Consider the following 16375-nt stretch of genomic DNA (forward strand, 5'->3'; position numbering starts at 1 on the left):
GGAAAGAGCAGTCCATTACTTGATGAATCTGGTCCTCAGGAAAGGGCTTTTAATTGCATTTCAGTGTAGATGAGCAATAGCACCATTCATATAGCCACCCAAATAATGAGCATAAATTTAACAAGACAGAATATAGAAGTCTCAGTGCTCTAATCCAAGAATGCAAGGGTGAGCCAAAGTAGCATCTCTGGTATCTACCAGAGATCAGCAAACAACAAATGCGTCACAATAAAACAATTTTGAACAGTACCCAGGGGAAAGTCCCCAAATGATACTTCAAAAGAAAAAAAACACCTTGCTTTTGCTTCCAACTTAGTTTCCGCAAATCTAGCTGGTTTAAACCAGTTTAAATATTAAAGCAGCATTCAGTTACTATATTCCAGCTTCCCACTCAAAAGATATATATAGAGAGCTAAAAATTATCTAGTCATGCTGAGACTTAGTATCTAATTCCCACTTAGAACCAGTTGCTGACTTTCAAACCCCTTGCTATCATTGTTTCCTCTTCAGTCTCATTTTTATTACATTGATGTTTTATCACGCAAATAAACTGACAACAAAAGATAGTATCAGTTTACTAATATTCTGTTCATACAATACTTTTCAGTCCTGTCTGATGCTACTAAGCACTATATCAAGAACTTTTTTAGTTTTCAGTGTATTTTTACTTTAAAATGCAAATTTGATTCTGCTTTTACATAACTAGATGACTGGACAATTTGGTTTTCTCTTTTGTAATTTTGAGATGTGTAAGAAAGGTTTTGGAGATAGTACCTGCAGTGTCCATGAGTAATTTCTGGCCAGTAGGACAAGAAACAGGCTTATGCATTCGTTATTTAACAAACACCTCTACTTCAATCACAAGAAAAAATGGAGAGATACAAGTCTGGTCAGTTATTTGCTGCCCACCAGAAAATGCAAGCCAACAGAAAAGCACAGGGAAAATCACAGAATCACAGAATTTTCAGAGTTGGAAAGGACCTCTAGAGACCATCTAGTCCAACTCCCCTGCTAAAGCAGGATTGCCTAGAGCACATTACTCAGGACTGCATCCAGGTGGGTTTTGAAATATTTTAATCATGTCTAACAGCCTACTTTTTTGACATGAACAAGAGTGCAAAGCATTAATGATGCATCTGTTCCCATCAAGAGAAGCGTTTTCAGAAGATGGCAGGGCAAACTCCTGGAAAACAAACACAGAAACAGAGCCAAACTTGGTTATTCCAAAGGGGTAACTCCAACTAGCCAGCAGGCATTTACAGCATTAACATATTTCCAGAGAATAGAAAACAATAACAGAGTAGTGACAGTTACTGGACTAGCCCATACTCAGCTAAATGGGAATGGGAGGAACCTGCGAAATCAGCAAGTCCAGTGCCCTGTTATCAGAAGCAAATCCTGCAATTCACAGGCTCGCCCAGTTCCGTCTTAAAAAAACTGAAGTGCCCTGCCTCGGTTTTAAGACTGGCCCAGGGCCTCACCAAGCATTAGAAACGCCTTTTCATTTCCAGTTTGGTTTTGCTGGAGACATGTTTGTACAGTTTTTTATTGTGCCAGCGCTATTTTTCATTCAAATGGTGGTTCTTTGTCCTAGCTGTTTTACCCCTGAGATGTACTTAGAGAGGGCTCTCATACACTATTTAAGGCCTATGTCTTGGTAAAGCTGCATTCCTCTAAGCCATTCCAGATAAAATTTACATTTTCCCTAGCTTATCCAAGCGTCATTCTCTGCTCTCCATTCCACCAGGAATGACTTTGTTGAATGTCTGTGGCCAGGCCATGGGAAGTATTGCATGCTCTGGTGGCATTCCCGTGGCAGAGAAAAAGAACTGGAATTCCCAGTAGAAATCAGTATTAATCCATGACTTCTGTATACTATTTTTTTTTTTTTTTGTAAGAGTTTGCTAGTTTACCTAGGTGACTAATTACAACAGGCCTTAATAAAGTCCAACTTTATTGCAGTATATATTTTTTTCACTCAGAAGCCAACAGCCATACTTTAATTTCTCCTTATAACTGCCCGAGCTTGTTATTCATTAAGTATCTTGCTTGTCCATAAATTAATATATATAAAAGCATACCTGCTACATAAGCAAAAAACACCCCTGCCAAAGAAAGTTATATTTAATGGCAACAGTTGCTACTTTTAATCCTGCTTATTTCAGGCTTCAGTGTCATCCACCCTCATTTTCCTGTCCTGGCAAAATATGCGCACGCAGCATCTCTGATTTTGTTCACAAAGCTAGTGCAAAAGTTACAGCTGTCAGTCATACTAGTGGTTTATTCTTCTATGCCTGATTTTCAACAAGGTCTGATATTTCCTTGAATTTTGTTGAATAACTCACTCTGACATTGACAAACTTTCTACGGAATCCAGCAAGTAGACACTAAGAGATCCTGTTATAGGCTATTCTGTAACTGCACATAGGTATGTACATCTTTACAAGACATACACACTGGTTATTTAGATTTTTGTTTGGAACCCAGATATGAAAGATGTTGGAAGATGATATGCAAGGGCAGCTCATGAAGAAATAGAAAGAGCCTGAGCATTTCTGCCTGTTTTTTAAGACATGTTGAAGGAGCTGTTCTAATTAAAATCTTTGCTGGGGGACACAAAAGGACAGTTTTCAGTAAAATTTTTTTGCTTCACTCACATGACAAAGTGTGTTTTGCCTTGCCATATGAATATCAGCATTCCATATCCACAGAAGTTGTATAGTTGATAGTGTCACCCAAGTGTTCAAAAACTAAAACAATTTCATTCACCTTTGTTTGCTTGCATTTACTTTTTGGTTCTACTGTGAAAAAAAAAATAATCAAAACTTTCTCCTGAAAAGGCTGAAGTTTAAAGAAAAAATGGTATCATGCAATTTTGCCAGCTGAGCAGGTGGACTCATCTAGAAGACAGTGTTTAGCACTGGTCTAATTAAAGAGCGGTGTCTCACTTTTCGTAAATTTGGTATTTTTCAGCTAAAATATTCTGGAAAACCAGGAACTTCAGTGCCAATATTTTGCATGTGGACCATGTTCATTATATGGCCTTGTGTACTCACCCATGATGGACGAAATCACATTATTCCAAGCAAAAGTGACAGCTGCACATTGCAGCTACTTTTTTGTTGTGCAACTGGAACTCTTCAACCAGTTTCAGATATCTAGTCTAAGATGTATCTACTGTAGTCTAGTTTTACTGTGAAAGTAAGCAGTTCTCTTTCCTCCAAACAATTCAAGTCAACTGGATGAGAGCAAGTGAGAATTTTGCTCTCCTTTCCTGAGACATTTTCCATTCTTTTCTAACCTTAGTATGATGCTCTGACTTTGTAAACGTCCATGTCTTACATAATCTAATCTAAGACCATAGTTATCACAGCAGCATTACAGGAGACTTATCAAGTTCATAGGCAAACAAATCTAATTATAGAGTACCACAGTACTCTAGGAATTATCTTGGAATTTAATACATATTAAAAAAATACAGCATTTTACCCTTTAAAAACACGGTATACTTTTAAGCTTTCTAAAATAATTTGTATATGTCTAACAAGAGTCTTGGCAGTCAGTAGAAGCAATAGTTCCGTTATTAAAGTTCCAGAGTAAACAAGGTTTCTGCTAAATGCTTGTATCACACACAGCAAACTGCCCCTTTCATAATATTTTCATTATGTCTTTTGTATAGACATTTCCCACGAAAGCCTAAAAAACTACCCCTTGACTTAACAAACCGATATGATGAACGGTTGGAGCCTTTTCTCTGTTGTAGCGATTTTACAGTCATCAAACTCCATTGATCTCAACAGATTCATAAGACAAAATATGACATAAATGCCTCTCTCAAGCTCACATTTTCATGAGAAGACATGATAAAGGATTACAGAACACCTTGTGAATCTCTGTGCGATTTGTGTTCTTCCTTCTGCAGGATGAAACTCCCACCTGGAATAAGGACTTTGCCAGAGAAGAGGGAGATGAACTGAGCAAGTCACAGGAAATGCTGGAACAGGGCGCAGGGCATAGTAATGCGGGTACTTAACACTAGATACCTTCCTCTATATTCAGTGACCTAAACAACAAGGCCTTAGATGCTGATGTAGGTGTCTAAAAATAGCAGATAACCCGTAGTAGAGTGTCTGTCAGAGGGGCCGCCACCCACTATGCAGCTAATCAAGGAAGCGCCGTCCACGGCCCAGTCCAACTTTTACAGGAGGCAAAGGTTAACGCTTCCCAATAACAAACTGACAAGTGCGGCAAGCCTGCCCTCGCTGCCGTACCCACCGCAGCGCTCACGCAAGGGCGGCTGCGGGGGGGGAAATGACACTGAGGCCCAAATGAGCAAGCGCTTTATCCTCGTTCAACGTGTCGCTCGTCAGTGGGAAGAGAGTAATTTCCAATACTGCAAACAAAAGGAATTGAAATCAAGAAGTTTATTAATACGAGATGCGTTTCGCTGGTAGCATATCAGGAACTTCTTCATAGTTTTTTTAATAGTAAAGCTGCAAGAGACCGGGATTTTCCTGCATATAGCATAAACTGCTCTGTTCTCATATGTAGGGCTTTTGCGTCCGGTTGACCATGCATTAATTTTTCTTTAAGTTAAAAAAAAAAAGAAAAGGAAAACTTGTGAGTTAGAGAATTGATATTATTTTCTTCCAAATTGCTTCTTGGAATTTCTTCCTCTCAGAGTAGTGGAAAAATGTAACATTCAAAAAGGTAATTGGAAAAGACATTTTTGGTCTGAACCTAGCTAGTAGATCAGAACACTAGACATTTTTATTCTTCAGAAAGAAGCTGTAACTTTCAACTAGGATTGTCCTCTAGTAAGAGTCCTTATAGAGAATTAGCTATTTGCAGTCAGTCTCCTAGAAATACCTTTTCTCCAGCCAATCCTACTTCTACCTCTGTGAAGTTGGCATGGGTGCTTGGTCAGCGGGGTTTATTACCCTGTCGGGGGAGGCTGCACTGAACTTTTCCCTGCCATCGGATACTGGTGCCCAACAAGTAGGTATGGTAGGATCGTGGTAGGAAAAGTGGGAACACTAGGTAATTCTGCTCAAACAGCCAAGTTGTCTGCCAAGGCCTAACATAGAAGGACAAGGGCTTGCAGCCTAAAACAGAGGTGCAAATTGCTTGGTACTCAGGCTGTGGTCTGCTGCCTGCATGCATAAAATTCTAAGGCTCTGATTTTCCAAGTCACTTGGTGAACTTGCATAGCTTTCAAACTGCTTTCAAAATCCAACATGAAAATGAGCTAATTTGGTCTTTTTGTTTGTTTGTTGTATTTTTAAATCAGGTTTCAGAAGTTTCCTTTGTATGTTTGAAACCTAGGAAGTTAATACTTTTATTTTTTTGAAGTGCCTATTATTATACAGCCACCTACCCTGCATTTATAGTTTGCTTCTTTAAATAAAATACAAGTGCTTTTGACTGTATTTATGGCATGGTGATGAAAATCTTGTGGCTCTAGATGTGATAGTTTTATTATAAAAATATGTACCAGCATTCTTACAAATTCAAGCATTTCAGGCTGCTATGCCACAGCTGATTAAAGGGTTCGTTTACATGACACTTCATGTGCGCTGCTAACTTTGGGATAGAGAAAAGCATGGATGGAATGACAAGAGACACCACCATTCAGTCCTCCCGCAGGTCCTGGTGAAGCCTGTGTTGTATTTTGCATCTGTAATACAGGAGCTACCTGTTTCAAAGCTGGTATGGTTACGCTAACATAAATTGCAACCACATGCTACACAGGGCGGACACACCCTTAGCAGTTTGGATTATAGCAATTTTAAAAAGTAATTAATATGAAAATGCAATTAGGTAAATTATAACTTTGTTACAGTTATTGCTTGTTTGAAATTTTAAAGCAGTATAAACATAATGTAATTACGTTAAATAGTTATAACTTTAAGCTGTGATCCAGATGGAAAAAAGCAAGGAAATTCAAGCTTTCATTCCTAAAGCTAAATGCACTGTTACCTCTGCATCAGCTCAGAACCCTGTGTTGTTTTCACTGCCTCTGGTTGAACATAAAGGCGTCTAAACATAAATATGCACATAAGCTTGAAAAGTTAAAGGATGAAGCACTACCGCTAACTTTATCCTTTTGAGTGGTTTAGTCAGCCAGATAGTCCTCATAAGTTATCCTCTCAAAACTACCTCAATATTAAGAAAAAAAGTTTCTGAAGGATAATAAAAAGAATGTAATCTGAATCAAAGCCTTTGTTTTTTTCTTTGAATTTGTTATCATATTGAGATCATGAGAGGAAAGGAAGATTCTCTTGAAAAAAATGTCAGGTACTTAACAGACCAAGAGGGTGTACTTAGTGGAATTGCTCTAGTGCGTACTTAAAAAACTTTCACTGAAGGACTATTATATCAAGCAGACTTGAATGCTTCCAGAGGAGCAATTTCAGTCTATCATGAAATTACATATTTAGAGTACATTGTATGTTCCAGAAATGGGTCATAAAAGTCCTAATAAAAAAATCATCACTTGGCCTGTAAAGTACCTACGTCTAACACTAGTAATTTTGGTTTTATGTACCAACAGCAGTAATATAATCATACTTTGCTCTTTTAGAGCAGTCTTCACCCACCGATCCCAATGCTTTTTAACAAAAAAGGTAAAAATTATTAATCTCCTTTCAGAGATGAGCAGAGGGATGAAACAACTCCTCCAGGATCACACAATGTGTCACTGACAGAGTTGGAAACAGAATGCAGGTTCTTTACTTTCAATTCAGTGCTTCAGCCACGAAACAGTATTGCTTTTCTCAAACTGAATTCTTCCAACGGAAAAAAATACCAATCATTTTTGCTGCACTGGGAGATCAGTGGAATAAAGAGGCCAACATACTACCATGTTCCTTTCAGCCCAAATCTTAGGTTGCTATTCATTCCTTTAGTCTTTCCTAGTTGTGCTGAAGGAACCTGCCCCTATTCGCAGGATCAGAGGGACAGAGCAAGAAGAGTCTCTGTCATCCTCCATTCCTTCCTCAGTCATCCTTTTGATGAGAGCAGCAGGAAAGAAAAGTCAGTCCTTTAAGTCAGCAGCCCTCCAATGTTGTCTCACTACTTGATGGGGACAGGAAGGATGACATCATTGGACAACACAGTCTGCTAATGCCTTTCTCAATTTACACTCAGGAAACAACTGCCTTCATATTGAAATATCAGAGGAAGTCTAAACGCTCCTGGGAAACAGATGATCTGAAGTAGTTTACAAAAGCCAACAAACACTCCAGAACCACCACAGAGGAAAGGGAAATAATCCCTGGATACAGAACTGGCTCTGTGCCCGGTGAACCATGGAGTTGCCATCAACTGCCATCAGATTGTCCAGTATATTGGTGCTCCATTGTGCTATGCTGACAAATCGGACCGGTCACAAAAGGATTTACCACTTTTATCCCGTTCCGTCTGCAGGCACCTGCTAGGATAACCGTTAGGGTTGCTGGCTATGCAGTATGAACTAGAGTAACTTTGAGGAGGCTCTCATCAGTCCTGATGAATGGCTTTAGTTACCCAAGATTAGAGATAAAACAGCACTACAAAACACACCTTTGCATTCTCTTGGACTGCTTCAAAGGAAGCTAATCATACTGGTCTTAGTAGAGCCTGTAGGCATGAGAATACAATACCTGGCTCATTCCTTCTCCCACCAAAACCTCAAGAATTCTCTTCATTGCAGTGCAGTGGTACATGCTGTGTTTCACACAGGAATTGTAAAAAAAAAATAAAATAAAATTAAAAAGCAGGTGACATTGTTAAAATAGTCATTTCCCTGCAATTGGATGAAAAATGTCAAATCATTTTTTCTGCAGATGTTGAAAAGACAATGTTTTCTTCTATGGAAATATACTGTCTTATTTAATGTCGATAGGTTAGAGAAGCACCACTGTGTTTCACCTTAGTGTAGCAACCAGAGGGTTTTTTATTATAACAAACACAGTGAATGTGAAGTAGAACTGAAGTTAAAAAATAAAGTTTACCTGCAGCTGCTGATCTAGTTCTGGAAATGCCAAAGGGAAGTTTTCAGAGGAAGCATCATCTAAAAGGTAAACACAATGTTAAAAGTCAATGTATACCAAAAACAGCATTTCAAATTATCTGTTTAAAGTAGCTCTACATTGCACATATTCACAATAATATCGGGATCCTGCAAACACCTTCGCATCTGCTTTTCTTTCTGTGCTTGAGATACCTTAATAGACTCCTTGAAAATACTGGTGTGTTGGCAATACGAAAATGTTTAGGTGCTGGAAGGACAGAAAGCCTATTTTGCATTGCAGTGATTAAGAAACAAAACAAAGCCAGTTAGTGTGGTAGAACATGTGATAATTTAATAAAAACAATAAATCCAAACAATCTTTCTTCCTGAGCTCTCCACTACACTGCAAAGTAAAGAACTTTCCAAGGACAGCATCCTTACTACCTAAGAATCCATTACCTGAATGAAGGGAAAGATATCTTCCCCATCACAATACCATGACTTACCAGGGCTAAACCAACAATAATAGAAACCTTTTCTCCCACCACAAGAACACACAAACCAGCCTGGCAACCCTGGAACTAGAAGACTGTTACCTACACAGATATGATTAGAACGGGGAAGGCACCACAAATTTCTCCATACTGCAAAGAAATGTCTTTACTCTAACCTGTAGATAACAATCTTTATGGGCTACAGTTAGTTCGTTCATGACAACAAGCCTCACTGTGGTTTTATTTATTTCGTTATTTTTAGTACAGGCTTCCAGCAAAGGTGGGACAGACTGTGCCAGTTACGTCAGTGTTGTGTTGTGGACACCTGCCCACTAGTAGTTGGACTGAGATCAGAAATATGAATCATACTTGGTAGCGTCACAGCTAGCCACTGCAATATTTCTTTCTCAGTGACTTTCACACTATCAGTTTTGCATTGGATTCTGATGACTGTTTATGCATCTTACTACAGGGTACGGGAGGTGAAGGGAAGGTTACTATTAGCTAGCTTCCAGAGTCAGTTATTTGTAATGTGTCAAAATTAAACAAGGATGGCTCTCATAGGAGAAAACTGCTAACATAGGTTAGATCCTGCAACCTGCTCTATGCTGGCAGACTTGTACACTACAACAACAACCTCAACAAGACTAAGAGGACTATGTATCAAGGCAGGATTCTGAATATTCTTAAAGAGTACAGGCTAGGATTTAAATTATTTGTCAAATATTTGTTATCTCTTTACTCTACCCTCAGTGGTCATGCAGCAAAGTAGATTGGGGGGGGAAAGTAAAATTAAGTCACCTTATCCTATGAAGAATAAACATACTGGCAAACATATGGTCAGAGTCTTACTTTAACTAACATAGCTAGAGCTGGGCACCTCTAGGAAGGGACGCCCAAGTGATACAGAGGGCAAAAGCAAAAGCTTTTGTAATCCCTCAGGAAACAAAGTGAAGTTCTATACTTTCATGGGGGAGGGGTCTTGCTAGTATTATCAAAAGTTCATACCTCCCCCCCGCAACTTAATTTTTCACACCATGTTCCAAACATTTCCATTCTGCAAAATACTTAAATTGGTTTGATTGTATAGAATTGTATCATGCTGATATGCAGGTGTTTACCTTTAATTTGCTGTTGCTTTCTTGTACAATATTTAAAAATAGACTAATATTCTAAAAGAAGAAAGATGAATCATATGGCAAGGCTAAAAGGAAGGACGGAATAGGACTCAGTCCGCCTAGGGGTACAGCTGCTCTACAAATATTTGGCTGAATAGCTGTTAAATATTCTGACAGAGATATTGGACCAGAGTCGTGGACAGCAGTTAAGCTGCTATTTGTTTTGACAATTCCAGCAGTGCAATCTTTGGTACAGTAGCTTTAAGGGGGGACCTCAAACGTTTTTAACTTAAGAAAAACAAAGCAAAAGCAACCCCAAGAATTTTAAAGAAACATCAGCCAATAATTACTTTTTCAATGCATCGGACAGTAATAAGAAGACAAAATTAATGCAGTGTCAGAATATTAGAAAATATATTGGATTATCTTCAGAACCAGTAAAAAAAAAGGTTGGAAATACTTTAAAAAGGATGGAATACAGAGATAAATTACTATAGAGGAAATCCTTTCAATAAACAGATGTTCCCTGCTTATTTTTTGAACTCAACTGACTGAGTCAATGGTACTAAAAATAGAATATATTGGTATCCTAACCATTATGGCATACCATAGTACATTTTATAATGGGCCTGCCCTAGCATCTATTGAACAGCTGCTAGGGTTTTTTTTTAGTTATGCTAGTTTAAGACTTGTTTAAATCATCATCTGATGTGCAGAATAACATCGAGAAAAGTTGGGGACTTAATAGGTTTGAAATTTTTCTGAGTTCCTAATTCTCTTATGCTCCTTTGGAATTTTCAGCTGAAGTATTTAGTTTACAAAAATTAACAGAAATCCTCACAGCTAACTGCAATCTTGTTTTCCACAAAAAGAACAACAAAAAACTTTCCCCACAGCTTCCAGTGAAATAAATTGCTGCATCAGGTCATTCTGTATTTCACTGTTGTCAAAGTAACAACCACAACAATAACAACAAAAATCAGTTGGTAAAAAGGAAACATGTTTAGATTTCACACAAGAGGAAAGCAAATGACAGCAGTCATTCACCTCCTAAAACTTTTCTGAGGATGTTTTCAGAAAGTCAACAGGAAGGATATAAACTTTTGCATATTCTTCCAAAAGAATCACTATTGCCATTACAAGATTGAATACTGGGTGTTAAGCAGGAGATCAGACAAAATCACACTGCCTTCTGGCCTTAAAAATCTATGACGCTGAAAATCAGAAACATTGAAAATGCCGGAAATGTCTAATAAAATATTCTGAAGATCAAAACACTCTCATAACTATCCTATCTCCTTATCTGTCTGTATTTGTTCTTTTCTATTCTACATCTCCTTAACTAGACAATAGAATACAGAAATACCTCTTTTTCTCCTTTTATCAATTTATTATCAATGTTTAATGAGTGCCTAGATTGTTATAAGGAATCCCTAATACAATCAAAGACACCCTTTATAATAAAATTAGTGGCTTTTCTGTACCACAAAACCCTGAAAATAACTAGGCTGATTCTTCACCGAACACAAACAGCATCTCACCCCTGTGGTCACTATTTTACTGCTCCCTTTCCTGTCATTTGTAAGGGAAAAGGATTTCTTATTCAAGGTGGTTGTTGAAAACATATTTTGTTTAAAAAATAAAAAATAAAAAAATCTGAGACTGCAACTTGATGTACCTGAAAATGAGTCAAGATTCTGGTCAAAACAGAACAAGAAAGGAGGAAACACATACATGAGAACGTTTTGGCCATCCCAGCAAACTCAACAGTGTTAACCTGTGATGTGAAAGAGTCAGATCAGGGACTTTATCACAGCCACCTAAGTTAAAGTATCTGTTGCAGGATTTCTAAATGAGTAGCCCTTCCTGATTTCCCATAGATCCCAAAGCTAATTTTGAAGGTCTATATTTAAAAGGGCATGAAAGGTAAAGACCTGTACTCCGATTACAAGATATACATACATACAGTTGATGGGTTTTTAACCAAAGACTTGGTTCACGTGTATGGAATAGCTTGACTTTCATCAGATTCATACATTCACTTTGCTTGTTGCTGAAAACTGTTATTATAACAGAGAGCATCTGAGGGAGGGTCTCCAGGGAAATCACTTCCTCCTTTTGCTTTCCATCAACTGGGCTGAGACAAAGAACCCTTCTGTGTCAGGGCCAGCTCTCTGACCATTCCTACAGGAAAACTAACAACATAACAAATGAATAATCTCCCAAAGCATGTTGCCCAGCCAACACACCTTCATGCTGAAATGGTGTGATGGGCAGCTTTGTGTAAGGACAGCAAGGCTAAGCTGCTCAACCTTCACTGCCCAAGTGAGCTCTTGTCTCTCTGCTGATAGCACCTGTTAATACAACCATGAGATGGGCTTCCAAGCTATCTGATTTAGAAGGCTGAACTGCATTAAGACTGATTGTCTTCATACAAAAGGCTTACTACTTCTCAGTGAAGTCTTCATGCGTTCAGTCCCCCGCTATATGCTGATGTGGCACATTTGGGAATGAATCATGCTTTCTGGAAAGCTTCACTTATTTAATCATGTTCTGGCCTTCTGGAGATTCCAATAGCCTAGACCTCCACCATGTAGACGAATGAGAGGAATCCCTCACACTTTGCTGTCTGACACAACGTCTGGTACAATGAAGTGTAACACCCCAGTCTCGTCCTATATGGCCACTCCACTTAGCTGAACTGTGGGCTACGGGCAATAGTTAATGAATAAATACTTTAAGAACAATATCTGATTTACTTGCAGTATAAGCTCGCAAATTACAGTTTCTCTAGGATCTTCACAAAGATAGAAACAGAACATAAAAATTTAAATGTGTTGAAAGCACATTAAGGTTGCTAAATCAAGCACTCAAAATTTAGGAAATGCCAATCACAGCCCTGCTTCCTTGAGTAACTGAGTTATGATCCAGTCTTTAATTATACAATCAGGTACTATTTTTTTCTCCTACATGTGTGGGCAATGTATTTCAGATCTCTTCCTCCTAAATTAAAGAATTAAATTGGTAACATAAGTAGGCTGTTATCCTGTAAGTGGATCAGCCCTTACACAGGGAAAATGCTCAAACTCAACTGCAAGCACTCCAAATCGCAGCAGGTTGTGTATCGGGGTCCAGTCTTGGCCCTAGGAGGGTGGTAAGATCCAGCAGCTCTAGCCCTGGTTACTGACAGATGAGCATAGACTCATCGAATTTGTCCTGGAAGGCTGTGTGGCTAAGTGACTGCAACTTGGCACTGCTGCGTGAAGTCCCGGACTTCTATTCACAGCCCTGCCTGACATGACCTTACACAACCTCGCAGTTACCTCACTCACAAAATAGTGGGGAACGGTCACTGCCTGACCCAGGAATAGGCTATGAAGGCTTGTTCAATAATAAGAGTTGTGGACCTCCCAAAAATAGAAATCGCCCATAACAGAAGAGATAAGAGGAAAACTCTCCTACTCCATATACCTTCACCTAAGCCTAAAGCATCCTCTAATGAATGCACAGCCACTATCACTCTGAGAGTATCTCACCCAAGTTGCTGTCTAATTTCCCAAAGATCAAGCCACTTACTTGAGGTTGGGTGTAGTTTTAGGAAACTAGCTTTGTAAATTTTAGCTATCTATTTTAGCAATCCCCACTGGTTTTCAACCAATGCACTATCTGCTGGAAAGCCTCTGTTGCCATTACAACCAAAATGAGGACGGAGTAGAGATTTGAAGGTTGCTACTGAACAAGCAACTTTTGCAAAACAGTGTTGCATGATCAACTTTAAGAGCAAAAAATTCTTCATGGCCACTAGGATAACAAAGGCATAAAGAGGAGTAAAATAAATCATTTGCTGTGCTTGCAAAAAATACTACATTGTTCCACTGTCTTTCAGTTTCATTAGAAGATGTATGTTTTCCCTTTGTTATCAGTGATTTTTCTGGAGAGTGTTATCAGAGGTAGACTAATTTCAAACAAAAGAAATTACTAACAATTTCAAACCCAGTCATTTATCACCACATGTCACTAGCAGAACTATTCAGCTAGATTCAAGCTTTTATTCTAGGAGGGAAGGTGAAGAGATGTTTACCTATAAATCTTCCCTCAGAACTATAACACAAAACAAATCCACTTGTCTAAATTTCATAAAGTTCCTGTTAAAATCATTGTATCTTAACATGTTCAATAAATAAGAGTTAGTGATATAAATTAGGACATATTGATTTTCACTGGTTTAATTAAATTGATGTTGATGAACTGCAATGAACTTCCTATTTGGGAACAATTACTTAAATTTTGGAACACCCTAGTCAGTTTAACTTGCATTAGTTTCCAACTGATATAAGACAGGTTGAATAATATGACAATATGTTTCAAATTCATGAATTTAAAATGGTACCTTAAGTCAAACTGGTGCGACATGGTGTGCAGACACACCCTGGGAAACCTATGTTTGATGCCAGCTTAGTGAACTTGAGTAAAAGAGCCAAACATAGATATCTATATATACAGGAATAAGAGATACACAATAAAACTGTCTTCTTATATAGCCCCCGCTGATGGGCTGCTCCTGAGACTTTTAAGGAACTGGTTAGCCTACTTTCACCTTAAAAATACCGCACAAAGCTGGCCAGGATTTCAGTCCTCAGGTGTTGACTGACAAATAATACAACACAATTAAATTATTTCTTGTACACTCAGGATAAACCAGCTCCAGTCTTGCAGGTCAGTTAACACAAAGTCATCTCTTCTCATGAGTTGAGTGCAGTTTCTCCTTTCGCTGCTCCTCACACCCAGTGCTTGGTTACAATCCTAGCCAGTGAGATAATCACCACCCAGAAGAAACATTCCATTTCCCCTTTTTATATCTAGTTATGCTGCCAGTTCCTCCTAGTAAGCAGTTGTACAGCCCCCGGAAGAAGAATGCAGCCTTTCTTGGTGAAATCTGTTACTGTGTCTTTCAAGTGAGGTAAAATTTAAGAAAAACCTTAAGTCAGACAGATTCCCTCAGCACTTAGCCCTGGTGAAGAAATTTTTGTATATACCTCAGCAGTACATAAGCCTCACCTGATACTTTACTACCACACTTACATCAAGTAACTCCTGTTTGAACTGAAAACAAATATCCTTGTTAAGGAAAAAGATTAAAGAAATAAAAAAAAATAAGGAGGAGAAAAAAAGCCAAGTATGGAATACCTAAAGGTCTATCTGTTTGCAGCTCATCTTAAAAAAAAAATTGTTAAATACTTATTTGTACTCTTTTGATTCGATTATGGTTTGATGGAAATTTTCAAACGTGATAAAAGTTTATTTTCTTTGTCTTCTTTAAATATATCAAATATGCTAACCATGTTCAGGCTTACCACTAAGAGCAAGAGTGTAATTCTCGTGACGTGTTAAAACAGTATGCTGGTTTAGACCTCCTGGTAGCCCCTAAGGGGATGTGGTGCATAGGAGAACATGGCACTCACTTTGCTGGTTGCTATTTAGTTTTATCAGAACTCACAGAGATGCTGGATTCCATAGTGCAGGAACACTTTTATGTATACAGTAAAGGATTCAAAATTACGGAAAAGTTTAACAAAATGTAGCAGAGAAATATTACATTTCTGTAATTGAGTTTCTTTCTCTAAATGTTAAGAGAGAGGCTGGAATTATTAGCAGGACAGAAAAGTAAAAAATAAAGTATGATGCAATGCTAAGGAAGCTAGGCTTCCTGCCTTTCATGTCCTCTTCTTCCAAGCTATTCACAACCTTGTCATTTCCTACTGCCGTCTCTTGTCACAAACCACTCTACCCTCTTTGATTTTCTCATGGTCTCAGCTTTCCCTGATGTGTTTTCAGTGTCTCACATAAGTGATCTTTCTCCATAATTTGCAAGAGCACTTTCCTTTCTTTTACATCTCTCTTCAAGACCTATCTTTGCCATAATTCCTGTAAGAAATTAACCGTGTTACCATATCTTGAGAGATGAGAATGATTCCATATTACTTTCTGTAATAAAAATATAATGACAGGATTATTTTATTTTATGAAAAAGGGGACATAGATAGCCACATGTGCTTCTTTATATTCCTTGTCCCAATCTTTCTGTGCCACTTATCTTTATGAGCTGAAAGTTATGTGCAATAATATACGAAGATGTTTGTTTTTAAATTTCCTTGCTTAGAGAATGAGATTCTATTTCAGGCTTGTAGCTGCAAATTAATATTACACAAAAATTAGCTAGGAAAGATAATGCATATTCTAAAATATTTTTAAAATGAGAAAATGGTATTCAAGCTCAGATTCTATTTACCCAAAGCTCAGGAAGTGGCCTCACACATTATCCTACAATGCATACCATCCCATAAAGCACTCATCAACAGTGGGTTTCAGTTATTGCTATCGGAGATCCTTATATTTCATGCCATAAACACATCTCAACCCTGAGTCCAGGCACTCACCTTTAGCAACAGCACAGCCAACTTTTTTTGGGGATGCTTCCCAGCTTCCAATTTACTTTTCGTCATTCTGACTTCTACCATTTGGCAACAGGTCTCTAGACCTTTATAATATTTAAGGTGCAAACTGGTAATATTTGTCTATTCCAAAGGCCATAGGGTCCATGTATATACAGGGTGTGTTTGGGGAAATTAATGCTTAATCAGCACTAGCTGACAGGATAAGCGTCAATGAAATTTCTGCTGCTTTCTCAGGGAACATGCCATGTGGGGCATCCGTTTCCTGAAACCTTTCACCAAGCTGGGCACGTGCGGCACTTTCCAACCTTCCTGCTG

General features: G+C 38.3%; 1 protein-coding gene across 2 annotated transcripts in view; it reads right to left on the minus strand.

Moving 5' to 3' along the window:
- Window positions 1–16375, minus strand: part of MAP3K7CL (MAP3K7 C-terminal like) — a 31193-nt gene that overhangs the window by 11119 nt on the left and 3699 nt on the right. For both annotated transcript variants that reach the window (XM_009894898.1, XM_009894897.1), the window contains one exon: window positions 7995–8053. In XM_009894898.1, the coding sequence (XP_009893200.1) occupies window positions 7995–8053 (59 nt within the window). The remainder of the gene's footprint in view (window positions 1–7994; window positions 8054–16375) is intronic.

This window comes from Charadrius vociferus, unplaced genomic scaffold (assembly GCF_000708025.1).
Source record: "Charadrius vociferus isolate BGI_N301 unplaced genomic scaffold, ASM70802v2 scaffold201, whole genome shotgun sequence".
Taxonomy (NCBI): domain Eukaryota; kingdom Metazoa; phylum Chordata; class Aves; order Charadriiformes; family Charadriidae; genus Charadrius; species Charadrius vociferus.